General features: G+C 44.3%; 1 protein-coding gene across 3 annotated transcripts in view; it reads left to right on the forward strand.

Moving 5' to 3' along the window:
• Nucleotides 1–21529, forward strand: part of atg2b (autophagy related 2B) — a 115500-nt gene that overhangs the window by 82608 nt on the left and 11363 nt on the right. For all 3 annotated transcript variants that reach the window (XM_043696875.2, XM_043696877.2, XM_043696876.2), the window contains exons 33-40: nucleotides 1527–1721; nucleotides 7292–7393; nucleotides 8011–8095; nucleotides 9354–9549; nucleotides 13526–13595; nucleotides 17719–17801; nucleotides 20016–20137; nucleotides 21261–21415. In XM_043696875.2, coding sequence (XP_043552810.2) covers nucleotides 1527–1721; nucleotides 7292–7393; nucleotides 8011–8095; nucleotides 9354–9549; nucleotides 13526–13595; nucleotides 17719–17801; nucleotides 20016–20137; nucleotides 21261–21415 — 1008 coding nt within the window. The remainder of the gene's footprint in view (nucleotides 1–1526; nucleotides 1722–7291; nucleotides 7394–8010; nucleotides 8096–9353; nucleotides 9550–13525; nucleotides 13596–17718; nucleotides 17802–20015; nucleotides 20138–21260; nucleotides 21416–21529) is intronic.

Genomic DNA, 21529 nt, shown 5'->3' on the forward strand with positions numbered 1-21529 from the left:
ACTCCGTCAGAATTGCAATAACAGTACCAATCTGAATTTGTTTGCTCAAATCTCTGGAGAAGTCTTTGAATCCACAATCTTCATCCTGACTGAGAGACTGGCTGCTACCACTGAGCCAAACTTGGCAGCATTTATCTGGAGTTCATTCTATATATTGGTCGCTCTATTGATAAGCATTCTCTCGATGTCAGGCCTAAAGTTATATTTTACTTGTTTGCAATACTTCTTTGCCCTGTTCTTGACATTTAAGATAATATTCTGGATTTACTGTTCCCATTCTTCTAAGAATCTACGGCACCTTACTTTCAAACAGAAAAGTTTCTCCAAGTGGTTCCTCAAGTCTCAGACCCTGACCCTGTCAGTCATGCTGCTTCTCTGTTCTGCCTCTGTTACTTTAATATCACCCTTGTGTCTCAGTGACTGGAACTGATCATAGGTTTCAGGTGGGTGTTATGGACCAGGCCAGACCCCCTCAAAATATTTCAAGAGAGTAGCCCAGACCCTAACTTTGCTAGTTGCTTTAAGCCGGTGTAAAGTGGATATTCCAGGAGGGATGCAGCTGGGCCAACAACTTAGTTTCAAACAAAACAGAATATATTTGCAAGATTACAGAATGAAACACAAACAAACGAGAACAGAATACAGAATGACTTAACCTGTCTGAAAACCCAGCAGATTATCCCAATTTAATGATGCTGTTCCAAATAATTGCAACAATCCCCATAAGCACCCCATTGCAAAAAAAAAATTCTAACACAGATTCTCATGGGATGGGGGGGGGAGCGGGGGTAGCAGAGAGAGAGAGAGATGTAGCCTGGAACACCACCTTCCATGTAGCTGTTTCTTGCACCAGCAGCCTCTCGCTGCTTGACTGCTTTCAGTGAACAGCCAGACTGCTCAAACCAAACCAAACCAAACCAAAGAAAAGCAAGACTGGGAGAACTGGCCACTCCCCTTTCATAGTACAAGTGTTTTTTTAAAAACTTGAAAGCCTTTTTGTCTGAGGCAGTATCTGTTAGCTATAATCAAATTGGTCCTAAAACCCTTTAAACCTAGACCTTTTGGAATCGCTGCTTTTACGATCTCTGGGAAAAAAAAGCCTCAGACAGCATACCTTGTTAAAGGAGCAACATCATCGCATAGGATTGATCAAAACTGGGCACCTTGCTGAAGTTGGGTCTCATTAAACTCAAAAGTTTAATGGTTTCCCTGACTTGTATTATACTGTTTGAACTGTTGATTTGTTCATTGCTGTTCTGCATCAATTGCGTATGTTGAATTTCAAGTCTGAAAAAGACACCATGGGTGTTTTCAACCTAATTACAAAGCTTTAATGATATCTCACCAATTTCCCAATCCATGAAAATGCCAGTATTTTATCCATCACTCCACCTTTGCAACCTGTGCGACTATTTAAATAAATGTTTTGCTTGATTTTAGTTCAGTAGCAATCCTTCCAAATAAATGACCTTTCAGTTTAGTTTGAAATCAGTTCACTATTTGATGTCAATGTTTTGTTTTAAAAGGTGAAATTTCAGCACGAAGTGTACCCTCAGACAGATTTTCATGAAGATCCAAGTTCAGCAGAGCGTCCCATTTCACGACAAGTCTTCATCGTTCAAGATCTTGAGATCAGAGACCGTCTTGCCACATCCCAGATGAACAAATTCCTCTACTTGTATTCGAGCAAAGAATTCCCAAGAAAGGCTCATTCTAATATGGTGAGGTCCAGGTTTGGAAGGAGGAAACTCAATTAAAAAGCCACTGGGTGAGGTGTCCTTTGAACACTTCAGCAGCCCATCTACCTAACCTCTTGGTGTTGGTTGGAAGAATTCTAAATGGAGCTCAAGGAATGGGTGCACTGAAAATTGTATCTGTCAATGTTGTCCAAAGCAGTTAAGCCTCGGAGGGAGTACAGTGCAGTTTCACCAGAATAATACTGAGGCTGAAAGAGTTAACTTATTAAGGTTGCTTTCAAAGACTAGACTTGTATTCCCTTGAGGTTAAAGATTAAGTCTGATATAATTGAGGTGTTAAAAGAATTTGTGGGTAGAGCAGATTCAATGGGCCGAAGTTTCTCTTAATTTGTGCTCAAGTGATTATCTGATGTATAGCCACCTGCCTGCATAAATATTTTTGATCAACCTGTTCAGATGTATTGCAAGAGTCTTGAGCAGGTGGCTCAAAAGTAGGGGCAGGAAACTCTGCTCAACAAAGACTATAGTTGAAATCTGAAGTGCTGTGTCAAATTGGTGAGGATCAGTTGAAAATTTCAAAACTGAGATTATAGACTTTTGGTTGGTACCACCAAAGCAAGTCAGTGGAACTGAGATACAGATCAGTCATCATCTCATTGAGTGACAGAAGAGGCTCAAGGAACCTTTTCTTGTTCCTACATTCCACTGGTTACATGACTTGCTATTTCTGCTCATTTTGGGATGAAATGGGTTCTGGTATTAGATCTGCATTCTGTTCGCAAATCACAAACAAGACAACAATTGTTTTTTTTATTTATTATTTATGGAATATGGTCATTGCTGGCTAGCCAGCATTTAATGTTGTAGAATTGGTTTTCATGCTGCCTGACTAGCAGACAGTAAACCCAGTGAGGTGTGAGCAGGAGCAAAGTTGATTCTGATATCCTTGAGGAGAAATTGAGGACTGCAGATGCTGGAGATCAGAGCCGAAAGTGTGGTGCTAACAAAGCACAGCAGGTCAGGCAGCATCCGAAGAGCAGGAGACTCGACATTTCGGGCAAGAGCCTTTCATCAGGAATGAGGCTTGTGAGCCGAGGGATTGGAGAGATAAATGGGAAGGGGGGGGTGAAGTGGGGGGCAAGTTAGCTGAGAGTGCGATAGGTGGATGGAGGTGGGGGTAATGGTGATAGGTGAGAGAGGTGGGTGTAGCGGATAGGTGGGATGGAAGATGGACAGGTCAAGAGGGTAGTGCCACATTGCAAGGTTGGAAGTGGGATAAGGTGGAGGGGAGGGGAAATGAGGAATCTGATGAAATCCCCATTGATGCCATGAGGAATCGGAATGCAAAGTACTGGGCTAATGGTAAGATTCTTGGGAGTGCAGATGAGCAGAGAGATCTCAGTGTCCATGTACACAGATCCCTGAAAGTTGCCACCCACATTGACAGAGTTGTTAAGAAGGCATACAGTGTTTTGGCCTTTATTAATAGAGGGATTAAGTTCCGGAACCAGGAGGTTATGCTGCAGCTGTACAAAGCTCTGGCACGGCCACACTTGGAGGATTGTGTACAGTTCTGGTCACCGCATTATAAGAAGGATGTGGAAGCTTTGGAAAGGGTGCAGAGGAGATTTACGAGGATGTTGCCTGGTATGGAAGGAATGTCTTACGAGGAAAGGCTGAGGGACTTGAGGCTGTTCTCGTTAGAGAGAAGAAGGTTGAGAGGTGACTTAATAGAGACATATAAGATAATCAGAGGGTTAGATATGGTGGACAGGGAGAGCCTTTTTCCAAGTATGGGAACGGCAAACACGAGGGGACACAACTTTAAAGTGAGGGGAGATAGGTATAAGACAGATGTCAGAGGTAGCTTCTTTACTCAGAGAGTAGTAAGGGTATGGAATGCTTTGCCTGCATCGGTAGTAGATTCGCCGAGTTTAAGTGCATTTAAGTCATCATTGGACAGGCAAATGGACGTACATGGAATAGTGTAGATGGGATGGGCTTCAGATTAGTATGACAGGGAGGTGCAACATCGAGGGCCGAAGGGCCTATACTGTGCTGTAATGTTCTATGTTCTATGAGGTAGGGGAGTCCCAAAGCGGAAGATGAGGCGTTTTTCCTCCAGATGTCGGGTGGTTAGAGTGTGGCAATGGAGGAGGCCCAGGACCTGCATGTCTTTGGTGGAGTGGGAGGGAGAGTTGAAGTGTTCAGCCACGGGGCAGTGCGGTTGGTTGATGCAGGTGTCCCGGAGATGTTCTCTGAAGCACTCTGCCTGTCTCCCCAATGTAGATGAGACCGCATCGGGAGCAACAGATATGCAAGTGACACGTGGAAGTGCAGATAAAACTCTGCTGGATGTGGAAGTCTCCTTTGGGGCCTTGGTCGGAGGTGAGGGGGGAGGTGTGGGCGCAGGTTTTGCAATTCCTGCCGAGGCAGTGGAAGGTGCCGGGTGGGGATGGAGGGTTGGTGGGCAGTGTGGACCTGACAGAGTCGTGGAGGGAGCGGTCTTTATGGAAAGCGGATAGGGGTGGGAGGGAAATCGGGGTCCATTTGTCGGTGGCGGAAATGGTGGAGAATGATGTGATGTGTACGGAGGTTGGTGGAGTGGAAGATGAGGATCAAGGGGGGATTCTGTCCTTGTTGCATTTCGAGGAGTGGGGTTTCGAGGGCAGAGGTGCGGGAAGTGAATGCGATGTGCTGGAGGGCATCATCGACCACGTGGGAGGGGAAATTGTGGTCTTTAAAGATGGAGGCCATTTGGTTTGTTCTGAGGTGGAACGGTCCTCCTGGGACCAGATGAGGTGGAGGAATTGGGATTAAGGGATAGCATTTTTACAGGAGGCAGGGTGGGAGGAGGTGTAGTCTAGGTAGCTGTGGGAGTTGGTGGGTTTGTAGAAGATGTCCGTGTTGAGTCGGTCACCGTTGATGGAGAGGGAGAGGTCCCAGAAGGGGGGAGAGGCATCTGAGATGGTCCAGATGAACTTAAGGTTGGGGTGGAATATGTTGGTGAATTTGATGAACTGTTCAACCTCCCCGTGGGAGCACAAGGTGATGCCGATACAGTCATCAGTGTAGCAGAGAAAGAGGTGGGGAATGGTGTTGGTGTGACTGTGGACGATGGACTGTTCTACATAACCGACAAAGAGACAGGCATAGCTGGAGCCCATGCGGGTGCCCATGGCTACACCTTTCGTCTGGAGGAAATGGGAAGATTCAAAGGAGAAATTATTGAGGGTAAAGACCAGTTCAGCCAAATGAATGAGAGTATCAGTGGAGGGGTGCTGGTGGGGATGTCGGGAGAGGAAGAAACTTGAGTGCTTAGAGGCCATCGTCATGGTGGATAGAGGTGTATAGAGACTGCTTGTTCATGATGAAGATGAGGCGTTGGGGGCTGGGGAAACAAAAGTCTTAGAGGAGGTGGAGGATGTGGGTGGTGTCCCGAATGTATGTGGGGAGCTCCTGGACCGGGGAGGGAGGAATAGAACAGTATCAAGGTATATGGAGATGAGTTTCCCCAGCCCCACCCTCCTGCCATTTATCTCTCCACCCCCTTGGCTCCCAGCCTCATTCCTGATGAAGGGCTCTTGCCCGAAAAGTCGATTCTCCTGCTCCTCGGATGCTGACTGGCCTGCTGTGCTTTTCCAACACCACACTCTCCACTCTGAGATCCTTCGGTCACTCATGGATGAACAAAGTAACTGTGAGTGAAGGTGCAGAAATATCTAACTATGTGGAATATATTCCAGCTTTAACCAGAGATTTGACGGGAGGGGAGTCAGTCCCTGAAGGGCTTGTACCCCCTCAACCAGAATTTTAAAAGAGGATACCTGCATTGCATAAATGATCAGTGGACCTCCAGAACTGGTGTGAAGAACAGCCCAGAATCGAGTACTTGTTGAGACATTTCTGAGGACATAATAGCACTTAGAATAAAAGGAAATTCATTCAGTTCCTCAAACCTACTGTGTTCTACAATGAGATCAACTCCATTTAATCAGCTTTTCTCTGATTCTTTGAAACTTTTAACACTGAAGTATAGACAGGAGTAGGAATAGGCCATTCTGTTCCTCAAGCCTACTCCACCATTCAATGTGATCATAGCTGATCATCAAGCCCAGTTCTGTAATCTCAGCCTCCCCCATATTTAACTCCCTCCTGAAAACACACTTTCTACAACCACTTTCTCTGGTAGAGAATTCCATAGACTCTCCACTCACAGAATGAAGAAATTTCTCCTCATCTTAGTCCTAAATTCCTTACCCTTAAACTATAACCTCTGGTTCTGGACTCCCCTTGCTGCATCTAACCTATCTAGTCTTGTTAGAATTCTTTGGTTTCTATGAGATCCCTCTTCATTCTTCTAAATTCCAGTGAATACAGTTGTAACAAACTCAATCTCTCTTCATATGTCAGTCCTGCCATCCCAGGAATCAATTATATAATAATTTTATTACATCAATCTGTCCTACGTAGTCTTGAAAGCTCCAAATGACCCATAGCATTCACAGTCTTTTGAAAGAGAGCGTTCTTGATTTCTGTTACCCTTTGTGTGGAAACAGCGATCTTTTGGAAGGTGAACATATGGACTGCAACGGTTCAAGAAGGCAGCTCACTACACTTTCAAGGGCATCTAGGGATGGGCAATAAAATGCTGACCAGCCAGTGACTCACACGTCCCATGTCTCACGAGTGAATAAAGAAAAGAACAGTAGAGCACAGGAACAGGGCTTTCGGCCCACCATTTCTGTGCTTACTATCATTCTGAACTAATCCCACCTGCCTGCGGTGGTCTATTATCTTCTATTCACTCCTGTTCATATGTCAGTTTAAATGCTCTTAAATGTTGCTTTCGTATCTGCTTCTACTACCTCCGCTAGCAGTGGATTCTATACACCTATGTAAAAAGTAAATTTCCTCTCACACCTCCTTTAAAATTTCCCCTCTCACCTTAAACCTATGACCTCTAGTATTTGACATTAACCCCCTGGGAAAAAGACACTGCCTATTCTCCTTACTGTGCTGCTTATAATTTTATGTACTTCTATCAGGTGGCGCCTCAGCCTCCAGCGCTTTAGCAAAAACAGGTGCCTGATTTTTAAAAAATAATTCCTTCTTGGTACGCGAATGTCACTGATATGGCCCGGACTTGTTGCCCATCCTTAATTGCCACTGAGCTGGTGTGAGGGAGCAGCCTAGAACTCAGTACTCATTGAGACATTTCTGAGGTTGTTTGAGAATCAGCCGTATTGCTGTGGGACTGGAGTCACATGTAAGGCCAGTAAGGCCAGCAGATTTTCGTCCCTTAGGCATGTTAGTGAACTGATGAGTTTTTAATGACAATCTGTTAATTTATGATCACAATGAATTCTGGATTGATTTATTAATTGAATTTAAATTCCTTCAATTGCCATGATGGTATTTGAACTCTGTTTCTGAAACAGTAGTCCTGTTTGAATCCTTTTTAACATTTTGTGTACCTTAATTAGAAGATCTTTCAGTCTTCTACACTGAGAGAATGTAAGCGATGTTTATGCACATAGTATTGCCTTTGTAATTTAAAGAATGATAGTAACCTTTCACTATCTCTTCTTCAGCTAACTATTAAGGCATTACACGTGAGTCCAGATTCCACTCAGATGCCTCGTGAGTGCTGTTTACGCATCACACTAATGCCCCTTCGATTAAACATCGATCAGGTTAGTAAAAATGGGAGGGGAGACATGCCTGTGCCCTAATCCTGTCCTTTCCACCAAATCATATCTGAGTTCATTCTGAACTGAACTATCAGGAAGGTTTTCCTGAACCAATATAAAGTCCCTGAGTTCACCAGCTTGACTCTGAATGGCCAGTCCATACACAACAGTTGTGTGTAGGATTATGGATCGGGATGTCCGCCAGTTCTTGCCCACAATGATGCTAACAGACTCGAAATATGTTTGAGCTTCCCTCCAATGTCCAAGTGGTTAAGTATTGGAAGGAAATCAGATCTCTGGCAGTCAGAACCAAACTAAGTTCATTCCCTATTGGACCATCCTCTAATAAAGCAGTGCCTGTAAATCCCACATTATCAGTGAGGGTTTGTGCTGTGAGACTCAAAATCCCAGTAAGGATCAGTGCCCTTGGAATAAATTATTTTGGTAAAGTCATATTGACCTGGTGTCACCCTGACCTTTGTAGTTGTGAAAGAAAATTGTTTGTGAAACAAATCTGAGGTTTTCTTTCTGAAATACACGCAGAATTCTTTTTTGATCCTCCTGATTTCTGTTTTGTAGGCACTCTGATGGATTTTTGATTTCCCTCTTTCTACATTTAGGATGCACTGTTTTTCTTGAAGGACTATTTTACCAGCCTGGCTACCGAGGTAGAGCTGTTAATTCCTCCAGATCCTATACAAGAGGGTGAGTATCAATATCTGGCAGTTGGATTAGAGTCAGAGTTCCTAAACACAGCTGTCAGGAATGAAAATGGGGTGGAGGAGAGGGAAAAAAACTTGTATGTCAGATGTCCTAAAGCTGCTTTAAACTTAATGAAGTGTTTTGAATGTATTTGCCATTGTAATATAGGATGTACAGTAAGCGCCCATTAAAACCTTTCACTGAATCCCTTTCTCCAACTCGTTCAATTCAACATCCTCACCCTGCTTCAAGGACTTGCCTGTGATCTTAACTCTCTCAACTGAGGCCTAACCCCACCCATTCTGCTCCACGTTCAGTTTCAGGGCCTTCAGAATTCTTTGGAACTGTTTCCCTGGAGGCCACTCCACACCCTTCTCCCTCCACTGAGTCTGCTCTGGGCTTTTGCCCGAAAGGTCGATTTCGAAGCTCCTTGGATGCTGCCTGAACTGCTGTGCTCTTCCAGCACCACTAATCCAGAATGCTCCCTAAACCTACCTGTTCTTTCTGTTGTTCCACTAATTCTGCTCGTACAACTGCTTGTCCTCCATTTTCATAATATGAAGCACCACTCAAGGCTGTAGCTGCTTCATGAATGCATGTTCCTTGCCTTACATACACCTCAGAGAGTTGCGCTGATGCCTGGATTTCAAATCCAGAGAATGGAAATTCAGATCTCATCTTAATTTTAATTCACTTTCTTAAACTTTTATCTTGCTAGGAGCTTTTAGATTGTTGTAAAATGCAGTTGTTTATTTATGTCCTTTAGGAAAAGGGATTTGTTGTACTTACCCAGACTAGGACCATAACTGACTTTGGTCCCTGCACCAATGTGGTTCACTCTTAACTGCCCTCTGAAGGAAACCACCAAGTTGAGTTAATGAGGAATGAGCATTGAATGCTGACCTTACTATTCCTGCCATCATCCTGAGAATTTGTTTTTTTAAAAGGCTTCTGTGTGATTCTTTTAAGCTTAGCACAGCCAGAAAATGAGCTGAAGATGGTGCAAAGGTTGGTGGCGAGGGGAGGGTGTTAGTGCAAGTAAATCTGACTGGCTTCCTGCTTCAGATTGCTGAGTATTGGACAGACCAAGAGGCAAAAACAAAGCATCTGGTGGGAATAGATCTATGTCCATATTTTCTTGGCTGCCCTCTCATTTTATCACCATGCAGCTTCGGGATATTATTTGAGATTCATGTAGTTGAGATATTGGGAAAGCAGCCTGTGTAACTATTATTACATGAACTGCATCTCTTGTCCCCAGTGAGAAAAACTCCTGGAACTGACACCAGCAGCAGCCTTTCCAAAAATGGAACCACTGCTGCAGACCATGGCCCCATTATTACTCTGCCGGGTCACAGCAAACACAGGCCGGATCCTTTAACTGCTGCTAGCAGGGTGCCAGTCAGCGAGCCAGAGGCTGTCTCAGTGCCATTCAGGGATCAGCCAATCTTCTTCCGGTAAGCCTTCCTCATTCTCTTATTGTTTTAGTACTAAGCTGTAAGAGAAATCAAGCCAAGCAATAGAACATAAAATTGTACAGGAACAGGCCCTTGGGTTCATCCTGCTCTGTGGCAACCATAATGCCATTGTAAACTAATCCCATCTGCCTGCCTGTACTTGGTCTGTATCCCTCTATTCCCTGCCTGTTCATGTGTCTGCCGAAGTGTCTCTTAAACATTGCTGTTGTCTGTGTTTCTACCGCGTCATCTGGCAGCACATTCCTGGCATCTGCCTCCCTCTGTGTAAAAATTCTTACCTCACACATCCCTCGCAGCTTAAACCTAAGCCCCTTAGTATTTGACGTTTCCACCCTAGGAGAAACTCTCTGACTATCTGTCCCATCTGTCACAATTTTATATACTTCTATCTAGTCGCCTTCAGCCTCTGACACTCTCATGAAAACAATCCATGTTTGTCCAACCTCTCCTTATAACTAATACACTCCAGTTCAGGCAATATCCTGGTAAACCTCTTTTGCATGCTCTCCAAAGCTTCTGCATCTTTCCTGCAGTGTGATGACCAGAAATGCACACAGTACTCCAAGCTAACTCAAGTCTTATACAGCTGCAACATGTCCTGCACACTTCTATACTTAGTGCCCTGACTAATGAAGACAAGCGTCCTGTATGCCTTGTTTATCACCTTATCCTCTCTTGTTGTCACTTTTAGGGAGCTATTAACTTACCCCCCAAGATTCCTCTGTGTATCAATACTCCCAAGGGTCCTGTAATTTACTGAATACATTCCTCTTGCATTTAACTGCCATGTCTTCACCCAACGTTCTAACTTGTCCATATCCTGCTGTATCCTTTCATAGCCATCCACAACTCCAACTTTTGTCATCTGCAGACTTACTAATCAGACTAATATATATAACAAAGAACAGAGGTCCCAGCACTGATCCTTGTGGAACACCACTGGTCACAGACACCCAGTCAGAAAAACACCCCTTCACAACTACTCTCTGTCTTCTATGATCAAGTCAATTGCCAAATCACCATTGATCCCATGTGACTTAATCTTCTGGATCAGCTGACCATGAGGGATCTTGTCAAATGCTGTAATCAAGTCCATGTGGACTACATCCCTGATGACATTACTGTCCTCATCAATCATTGATACTTCCTCAAAATATTCAACCAGGCCTGTGATGCAAGGCCTCCCCCGTAAGAGGCCATGCTGACGATCCCTAATACATCCATTCTTCTCCAAGTGCGAGTCAATCTTGTTCCTAAGAATCTTCTCCAGTAACTTCTCTACCATTCACGTAAGGCTCACCGGCCTATAATTTCCTGGATTATCCCTGTTGTTGTCCTGAAACAAAGGAACAACAAGGGCTATTCTCCAGTCTTCTGGACCTCGCCGGCTAAAGGGGATACAGAAATCTCTGTCAATCTCCTCCTTTGCCTCCTTTAGCCTCCTGCAATAGATCCCAATAGGCCCTGGGGTCTTTAAAACTTTAAGGATTTTCAAGACATCTAACACCACCATCTCCATAATATTGACATGCAATGGAATATCAACATATCCCTCCCTAATCTTACCATCATCCATGTCCTCCTCCTTGGTGAATGTAAAGTATTCATTAAGAACTTTGCCCATTTCTTCTGGTTCCATGTGTAAATTTCCTTCTTTGTTAGGAGCCAACCTGTTGCTCCTAACATATGTATATAATATCATACTTGGCAAGGACATTTCCTGGCCATCCTAACCCCCCTCCTTTCTTGTTTAGCTTCTTTTCTGCTTCCTTTATACAATTGGAGAGCGTTGTTTGATTTCAGTTACTGAATCTTACCATCCTCTTCTTTCATCCTCACAGGAACATGCCAGTCCTGAACTCGAATAAACTGGCCTTTAAAAGATTCCCACGTCAGATGTGGATTTAAACACCTCAAACATCTGCCCTTAATCTAATCTCTCCAAATCCTGCCTAAATCGTTGTAATTAGCCTTCACACAGTTTATCACAAATCCAGGCTCTAACCTCATTTGCCTTAGTTGTTGTATTCCTTACATTAAAATAATTACATTTCAGACCACCTGTCCTGCTGTGTTCATTAACCTGGCCATGCTCACTCATTTCTAGAGAAAGAGAATTATAAAGCAGAGACCTTATGTTAGACTTGTACAGAATCTTGCTTAGATGCTCCATCTTGTAATTCTGATCAGCATTCTAGAAAGATCATATTGAGGCTCTGCGTACAAGAAATAATTCAAAAGGATGACTAATGGAAGACAGTTTGAGAAAGACGAGCATTTTCAGGATGGCAACCTATAGCTAGGGGAGCCCCACAGAGATTGGTGCTTGGGCCACAGTTGCTTACAATGGATGTCAATGATCTGGATGAGAAACATTAATGTACTGTTGCCAAGTTTGAAGATGACGGAAAAATAGGTTTGAAGGCAGGTAGTGAGGATAACAGAGTGAGTTTGCAGAGGATTTAAATAGGTTAAGGTGAGTGAGCAAAAACTTGGAGGATTAAATATAATATGATGAAATGTGAGATAATGCAGAAAAAATAGAGGAGCTGATATTGTTTAAGTAGAGAAAGATTTCAGAAAGCTACAGCACAGAGGCATTTGGGAGTCCTCGTCCATGAATTACAAAAAGTAGCATCCAAATTCAACGATTTAAAAGGAAGGCAAATGGAATGTTGGCCTTAAAAGGAATGGGGTATAAAAAAAGGGAAGTCTTGCTAACTATGTAAGGAACTAGTCAGACCACAGCTGGAATACTGTGAACGGTTTGTGCCTGTTATCTAAGAAAAGACATACTGGCATTGGAGGCAATCTCGAGAAGGTTCATTTGGTTGATATTGGGTATAGAGAGTTTGTCTAATGAGGAAAGGTTGAGTATTGGGCCTGTACTGACTGAAGTTTGGAAAAATAGGGGGACCTTATTGAAACATACCTTGTCAAATCCCGTAAGAATCTTGTAAGTGCTGAGAAGTTGCTTTTTCCTTGTGGGAGAATCTGGGACCAGAGGGTATAGTTCTGAAATAAAGAGTTGTGCATTTAAAACAAAGATGAGAGTAATTTCTTCCCTCGGAGTGTAGTGAATTTGTTGAATTCTTTATTGCAAGAGCTGTCAAGAATGGGTCATTAAAGACATTCACAGATGAGAAAGACAGATCCTTAATCATTAAGGGAATCAAGAGGTTTGGGAAAAGACAGGAAAGTGGAGTTGAGGATTTTGGATCAGCCAGAAGCTCATTGAATGGTGAAGCAGACTCACTCGGCCTAATAGCATACATCCGCTCCTTTGTCTTCTAGTTTTGTACTTGGGCTCTTTGGAAGAAAATTCTAAGGATGATCTGCTAGTAGTCTTTAATAGTGCCATTCTAGTTCTGTGCTTGTCTTTCAATTAAACAGCCCTGTGAAGAGATACATTTTAGGCATCATACTTGATTGTTTGCATGCTTGTGTGTGAGAGACAGTGTGTCTCTGTTAACCTACTGGCTTTTGAGGCATACACATCCAGAGCAGGACTAGACCATTTAGCCCCTTGAGCCTGCTCTGCCATTCAATAAGATGGTGACTGATCTGATTGTAACTTCAAAATAACATTCACACCTACCCCTGATAACCTTTCACTCCTTTGCTTAACAAGAATCTACCTGCTTTAAAATATTCAAGGACTCTACTTCCATCACCTTCAGAGAAGAGAGTTCCAAAGACTCATGATATCTGAGAGAAAGACTTTCTCCTCATCTCTATTAAATGGATGACCCCTGAACAATGGCCTCTAATTGTAAATTCTCCCAAAGAGGAAATTTCCTTCCGACATTTACCTTGTCAAGACTCCTCAGGATCTCGTGTGTTTCAACCAAATCACCCCTTACTCTTATTAACTGAAATTGAGTATGAAACTTGGCTGTTTATTTTCAAAGGCTTGAACCATATTCACTGACAGTGAATTTCATTTTCATTTCAGGGAATTTCGCTTCACATCAGAAGTGCCAATCCGACTGGATTACCATGGCAAGCACATGTCCATGGATCAAGTAAGTTGAGAGAATTTAGGGACTAATGTCTAGTTTGTGCTGTTTGTCTGGCAAAATTCATTTGTTGAACAGATGTGGAACAAGAGTAGTTCAGTCTCATCCATTGCATTTGAGATTATTAAGTGTTTCTAATTTGTATTATTCAGCAGGGAAATGTATCTACAATTCGAGATCTGATGTCACCACCACAGTAGCTGCAGGTGACAATTCCGATCCCTTTGCTCCCAAGAGCAAACAGAGACCACAGCCTTCCCCAACAATTTTCCATCCTTTTCTGTGTCGGTGGGCAAAAGATGTCATGTATTAGAAAGTTATAGGGAGAATGCAGGAGATTTGCCCTTGATAATTGTTATTTAGTAAGGCAGTGCAGGCATGATGGGTGGAATGATCTCCTCCTGTGCGAGAACACTCCTGTGATATAGATCAACTTTCATTTCATTGAATGGCAGAGCAGACTTGACGGACTAAACAGTATCCATTTTAGCACCTTCCATGATAGAGATATTGTAAAGCACTTATCAGTCAGTGAATTATCTTTGAAAAATATGATGTCCCAATCTAGTCAATTTGCGCACAGGAAGATCCACTACAAACTACAGTGAGGTAAGAACAAAGAACAATACAGCACAGGAACAGGCCCTTCAGCCCTCCAAGCCTGCACCAACATATTTTACCCTTCCATGCTAAAACTATCTTCACTATTCCCTTCCTATTCATATGTATTTGTCCAGGTGCTTCTTGAATGCTACTGTTGTGCCTGCCTCCACCGCCACCTCTGGCAGTGCACTCCAGGCACGCACCACTCTTTGTGTGAAAAACATCCCTTTAAACTCCGCACCCCCACCCTCCCCCAGCCACAGCTTGAACCTGTCCTCTAGTAATTGACCCTTTCACCCTTTCCACTCTTTCCATGCCATTTACTATCTTATAAACTTCTATCAGGTCGCCCCTCAGCAAATCCAGTCTAGCTAACGTTTCTTAGAACATAGAACAATACAGCACAGAACAGGCCCTTCGGCCCACGGTGTTGTGCCGAACATTTGTCCTAGCTTAAGCACCCATCCATGTACCTATGCAATTGCCACTTAAAGTTCGCCAATGATTCTGACTCTGCCACTCCCACAGGCAGCGCATTCTATGCCCCCAACACTCTCTGGGTAAAGAACCTACCCCTGACATCTCCCCTATACCTTGCACCCTTCACCTTAAATTTATGTCCCCTTGTAACACTCTGTTGTACCCGGGGAAAAAGTTTCTGATTGTCGACTCTATCTATTCCCCTGATCATCTTATACACCTCTATCAAGTCACCCCTCATCCTTCTCCGTTCCAATGAGAAAAGGCCTAGCACTCTCAACCTAGCCTCGTACAACCTATTCTCCATTCCAGGCAACATCCTGGTAAATCTTCTCTGCACCCTCTCCAAAGCTTCCACATCCTTCCTAAAGTGAGGCGACCAGAACTGCACACAGTACTCCAAATGTGGCCTAACCAAGGTCCTGTACAGCTGTAACATCACTTCACGACTCTTGAATTCAATCCCTCTGCTAATGAACGCTAACACACCATAGGCCTTCTTACAAGCTCTATCCACCTGAGTGGCAACTTTCAAAGATATATGAACATAGACCCCAAGATCCCTCTGCTCCTCCACCTTACTAAGAACCCTACCGTTAACCCTGTATTCCGCATTCTTATTTGTCCTTCCAAAATGGACAACCTCACACTTGACAGGGTTGAACTCCATCTGTCACTCCTCAGCCCAGCTCTGCATCATATCTAAGTCCCTTTGCAGCCGACAAGAGTCCTCCTCACTATCCACAACTCCACCAATCTTCGTATCATCTGCAAATTTACTGACCCACCCTTCAACTCCCTCTTCCAAGTCATTAATAAAAATTACAAACAGCAGAGCACCCAGAACTGATCCCTGCGGAACTCCACTTGTAACTGGGCTCCAGGCTGAATATTTACCATCTACCACCACTCTCTGACTTCGACCGGTTTTCTATCCAATTGGCCAAATTTCCCTCTATCCCATGCCTCCTGACTTTCCGCATAAGCCTACCATGGGGAACTTTATCAAATGCCTTACTAAAATCCATGTACACTACATCCACTGCTCTACCCTCATCCACATGTTTGGTCACCTCCTCAAAGAATTCAATAAGACTTGTAAGGCAAGACCTACCCTTCACAAATCCGTGTTGGCTGTCCCTAATCAAGCAGTGTCTTTCCAGATACTCATAAATCCTATCCCTCAGTACCCTTTCCATTACTTTGCCTACCACCAAAGTAAGACTAACTGGACTGTAATTCCCGGGGTTATCCCTATTCCCTTTTTTGAACAGGCGCACAACATTCGCCACTCTCCAGTCCCCTGGTACCACTCCTGTTGACGGTGAAGACGAAAAGATCATTGCCAACGGCTCTGCAATTTCCTCTCTTGCTTCCCACATAATCCTAGGATATATCCTGTCAGGCCCGGGGGACTTGTCTATCCTCAAGTTACTCAAAATGTCCAACACATCTTCCTTCCTAACAAGTATCTCCTCTAGCTTACCAGTCCGTATCACACTCTCCTCTTCAACAATACAGTTCTTCTTAGCTAAAATCCCCCATAGCAGACAACATCCTGGTAAACCTTTTCTGTATCCTCCCCAAAGCATCCACGTCCTTCTGGTAGTGTGCTGACCAGAACTCTACACAATATTCCAAGTGTGGTCTAACTAAAGTTCTACAGAGCTGCAGCATAACGTGTCTATCCTTATACTCAGTGCACTTTCAAATGAAGGCAAGCATGCCATAGGCCTTTTTCACTCCCTTATCTTTCTGCGCTGCCACCTTCAATGATCTGTGGACCTGCACACCCAGATAAATAACCAGTTCATCCGTTTTTGCTGATGTTTATTGGGAAATAAATATTGACTGGGAAATTAGGGAGAACTGTCTTGCTCCTCTTCAAGATGCTGCAGTTTATATCCACCTGAGGAAGCAGCTTGCACCTGGTGTCATTTAGTGGATGGCACCTTCAGTGGTACCGTACTATCTCAGCATTGGGATGAGTGTCACCTGAGATGGAGCTTAAATTCACTACCTTCAATCCCTTTGGGATGCAATCTACTGAGCTGATTAAATAAGTGAATGGTTGCACATGGGAAAGAATGAGTTAGAACAATGGTTAGAGCACAGAAGGAGGCCATTCAGTCCATCATGTCCCTGCAGAGTCTCTGCAAAAATGTAACTCAGTTAATGTCACTGCCTTGTCTTTTCTCAATATGCCTGGAAAATATTTCCTGTTCAGATAATTAGCAAATTATCTTTTGAAACCTAAGATTAAATCTTCCTCAACCATAGTCAGGCAATGTATTCCAGATCCTAACTATTCATTGAATGAAAAGAAATTTCCTTTGGTTCCTTTAAGAATTGCTTTAAATCAGAGTATTCTGGTTCTCAATTCTCCCAATGGGAATGATTTAGCTAAACCCATTTGTCAAATTTCTTCTCTGCCTTCTCTTTAAGGAGAACATATCCAGCTTTTTCATTCTATCCATATAAGTGAAGCTACTTCTCTCAGGAACCATTCTTGTTAACTGTTCTGCACACTTGCTAATGCCTTCGCATCCTTCCTGAAGTGTGATGCAGAGAATTGTACATAATACTTCAGTCAAGGCTGAATCTGTTTTATAAACGTTCACCATAATTTGGGTGCCTTTATCAATCTTTCTCTGTTTATAAGGCCCAGGATCCTGTTTGACTCATTAACCACAATCGCAACCTACCCTGCCATCTTGAACAATTTGTGCTCTTAGACCTCAGACCCCTGGCCCCCATTTGGATCTGTATTCTTTATTATGTTACCCTTCCTCATTGTTCCTCCCAAAATATATCAGTTTAACCCTGAATTTGCTATTTGCTTAGTTTAATCTTCTGATCAATATAAAGCTGGAAGCAAACACCTTGTACAGCATTCCCTGATCACTGAGGCAGAGGAATGTGAACTGTAGCTGTAGTCACTGGAACCAACTCACTCCTGGGCAAAAGCTTCTGAAATGGGCTTTGGGTTTAATGCAGCCTGATCACAAAGTCCACAAAATTCTTGTCTCCATGTTTCTATTTTCAGGGTACCTTAGCAGGGATCCTAATTGGACTGGCCCAACTGAACTGCTCGGAGTTGAAGTTGAAGAGGTTGTGTTACAGACATGGGTAAGAGTGCAGCGTGTCCAAATAAAATCACTCCAGTCTAATACTGAGTCGCCATTCTGAATTAATCTCTCAGTGCCCAGATCTGCCTCTTGGCTAGGATAGTGGGCGGCACGGTGGCACAGTGGTTAGCACTGCTGCCTTGCAGCGCCAGAGACCCGGGTTCAATTCCCGTCTCAGGCGACTGACTGTGTGGAGTTTGCACGTTCTCCCCGTGTCTGCGTGGGTTTCCTCCGGGTGCTCCGGTTTCCTCCCACAGTCCAAAGATGTGCAGGTCAGGTGAATTGGCCATGCTAAATTGCCCGTAGTGTTAGGTAAGGGGTAAATGTAGGGGTATGGGTGGGTTACGCTTCGGCAGGTCGGTGTGAACTTGTTGGCCCGAAGGGCCTGTTTCCACACTGTAAAGTAATCTAATCTAATAAAGAACAAAACCCTCTAACTCCCTTTTTTGTGGATCTTTGCGGTGTGGAGGAGATGGTAGTGACTCTTTATGGGTACCTTTGTGCGTCTAATGTGCTTCTTGAGGACGTTTTTGCATTGTGGTATTAGTCAGTCATCTATGCAATGGTGGAAATTGTAGGGTCAAGAAGCCCCAACATCACCTTTTAGGTTGACCAACACAGCACAGCCTCCATCAACTGTCTTCAACCTGCGTGATTCCCAACTCAAGCTTCCAACTGGAATTTGGAATTCATTAATCCTTCCTTTTCCTTTTGGGGCTAGAGATGGGCCCCAGCTATGCCTGTCTCTTTGTCGGTTACATAGAACAGTCCATTTTCCAGAGTTACATCAGCACCATTCCCACCTCTTCCTCCGCTACATTGATGACTGCATCGGCGCCACCTCGTGCTCCCACAATTTCACAAACACGTTCCAACCTAACCTTAAATTCACCTGGACTATCTCTGACACCTCCATTCCCTTCCTAGACCTCTCCATCTCCATCCATGAGGACTGACTCAACACTGACATTTTATACAAATCCACCGACTCCTTCAGCTACCTGGATTACCTACCTCCTACCCTACCTCCTACAAAAATGTTATCCCATATTCCCAATCCCTCCGCCTCTGTCGCATCTACTCCCAGGAGGACCAGTTTCACCACAGAACACACCAGATGGCCTCTTTCTTTAAAGACTGAAATTTCCCCTCCCACGTGGTTGAAGATGCCCTCCAACACATCTCATCCATGTCCCGCATCTCTGCCCTCGAACCCCACCCCTCCAACCGCAACAAGGACAGAATTCCCCCGGTCCTCACCTTCCACCCCACCAACCTCCGCATTAATCGTATCATCTGCTAACATTTTCACCACCTACAAATGGACCCTATCACCAGAGATATATTTCCCTCCCCACCCCTATCCGCTTTCCACAAAGATGTTCCCTCTGTGACTACCTGGTCAGGTCCACGCCCCTAACAAGTCACACTCCCCTACCACCACAGGAATTGCAAAACCTGCGCCCACACCTCTTTTCCCCCCCCCCCACCTCACCTCCATCCAAGGCCCCAAAGAAGCCTTCCACATCCATCAAAGTTTCACCTGCACATCCACCAATGTCATTTATTGTATCCATTGCTCCCGATGTGATCTCCTCTGCAGTGGGAAGACTGGACACCTTCTTGCAGAGCGTTTTAGAGAACACCTCCAGGACACCCGCACCAATCAACTCCACTGCCCCGTGGCCGAACATTTAAACTCCCCCCTCCCCACTTTGCTGAGGATCTGCAGGTCCTGTGCCTCCTCCATCACCACTCCCTCACTACCCGACGCCTGGAGGAAGAATGCCCCATCATCCACTTCGGGACCCTTCAACCCCAGGGCGTCAATGTGGACTTCACCAGTTTCCTCATTTCCCCTTCCCCCACCTTACCCCAGTTCCAACCTTCCAGCTCAGCACCATCCTCGTGACCTGTCCCACCTGTCAATCTTCCTTCCCACCTATCCACTCCACCCTCCTCTCCGACCCATCACCTTCACCCCCACTTCCATCCACCTATTGCACTCTTAGCAACCTTCTCCCCGGCCCCACCCCTCTCCCATTTATCTTTCCACCCTCAAAGCTCCCAGCCTTAGTCCTGATGAAGGGCTCCGGCCCAAAACGTTGATTCTCCTGCTCCTCGGATGCTGCCTGACCTGCTGTGCTTTTCCAGCACCACACTCTCGACCCACCCAGTCATATCCATCACTGAACCTGTCTGGTTTGTTCTGCAGATTGCTGGGAGTGGACAAGCTCATCTCCTATGCATTGAATGAGTGGCTGACTGACATCAAGAAAAATCAGCTGCCCGGTATTCTCGGCGGTGTGGGACCCATGCATTCCTTGGTGCAATTAGGTGAGTGTTGGCAATACCAATGATGCTGAACAGCTGACTCACGTAGTATAGGGAATCATGGTTCCTTATTTTCAGGTCCAGAGAACTGACTATCTCCTGAGGTGGTCAATGTTGCCTGTTTTTAATTTACACCCAATGACGCTGAAGCAGTCACTAACCGTGTAAGGAATGGATTCAAACTCTAATGTAATCCCCCAATATCAATAGCCCAGGGGTTACTAATCACCAGAAATTGAACAGGAATATCCATATAAGTACTGTGGCTATGAAAGCAGGTCAGAGGCTGGGAATTCTGTGGCGAGTGGTCACCTCATGACCACCATCTATAAGATACAGTCAGGAGTGTGATGGAGTACTCCCCACCAGTGTTTCCTCTCATTCTCTTAACAGCTATGTGGGCCTCTGAGGCGCATACAGGTCAGTGAGCGTCGCTATCCCCTTGACAACATAGGTGCAGCTCCAATAGTATTTATGAAGCATGACATCATCTAGAGTAAGCTGCTTCGTTAACACATACCATTGCGTTCTTTGGAACAAGAAAACAGGGAAATGGTATTCAATTAGGGAAGGTGACCCTGTATATGAAGTAATGTAAATTTTGAAGGCAATTGAATAATCTCCAGTTCTTTTTATGAACTGTTTGAAGCTGTATGATTCACAGCTAATTATATGATGGGGCTATGGCCTAGTGGTATTATCTGTTAAACCAGAGACCCACGGCAAATGGTGGAATTTGAATTCAATTTTTTTTAAAAATTGGAATTAAGAGTCTAATGATGACCATGAATCCATTGTCGATTGTTTGAAAAAACCCATCTGGGTCACTAATGTCCTTTAAGGAAGGAATCTGCCATCCCTACCCGGTCTGGCCTACATGTGACTCCAGACCCACAGCAATGTTGTTGACTTTTGACTTTTAGCTTCCTGCTGGAATGGGCTATAAATGCTGGCCTAGCCAGTGAAGCGATCATCCCCTGAATGAATTAAAAAAACACAATGGATGGAAAGGGGATTTGGATTAATATTTTATGTCAGTAGAGCAGGTAGGAAATTTTAAACTCTGCAGTAAATGGGAAATGGTTACAGAATATTCAACCAGGTGACTTTTCCTTTCTTTGCTTAGTTCAAGGACTGAAGGATCTGGTCTGGCTGCCCATAGAGCAGTATCGCCGGGATGGCCGCATTGTGAGAGGCCTCCAACGCGGAGCAGCCTCGTTCGGAACCTCCACTGCTATGGCTGCATTAGAGCTGACAAATCGCCTTGTACAGACCATACAGGTAGCATGCATTTCTTCCAACAGGAGAGTGTCTATGGAAGTGGCAGTCATTGTCCTCCGTTTGTCCAGTTTGCGCTGGGCATTCTACTTTGTGGATCATCTATTGGTGAAGCTG

Source organism: Chiloscyllium plagiosum, unplaced genomic scaffold (genome assembly GCF_037043375.1).
Source record: "Chiloscyllium plagiosum isolate Xiang-an unplaced genomic scaffold, Cpla_swu_hap1 HiC_scaffold_8, whole genome shotgun sequence".
NCBI classification, from domain to species: domain Eukaryota; kingdom Metazoa; phylum Chordata; class Chondrichthyes; order Orectolobiformes; family Hemiscylliidae; genus Chiloscyllium; species Chiloscyllium plagiosum.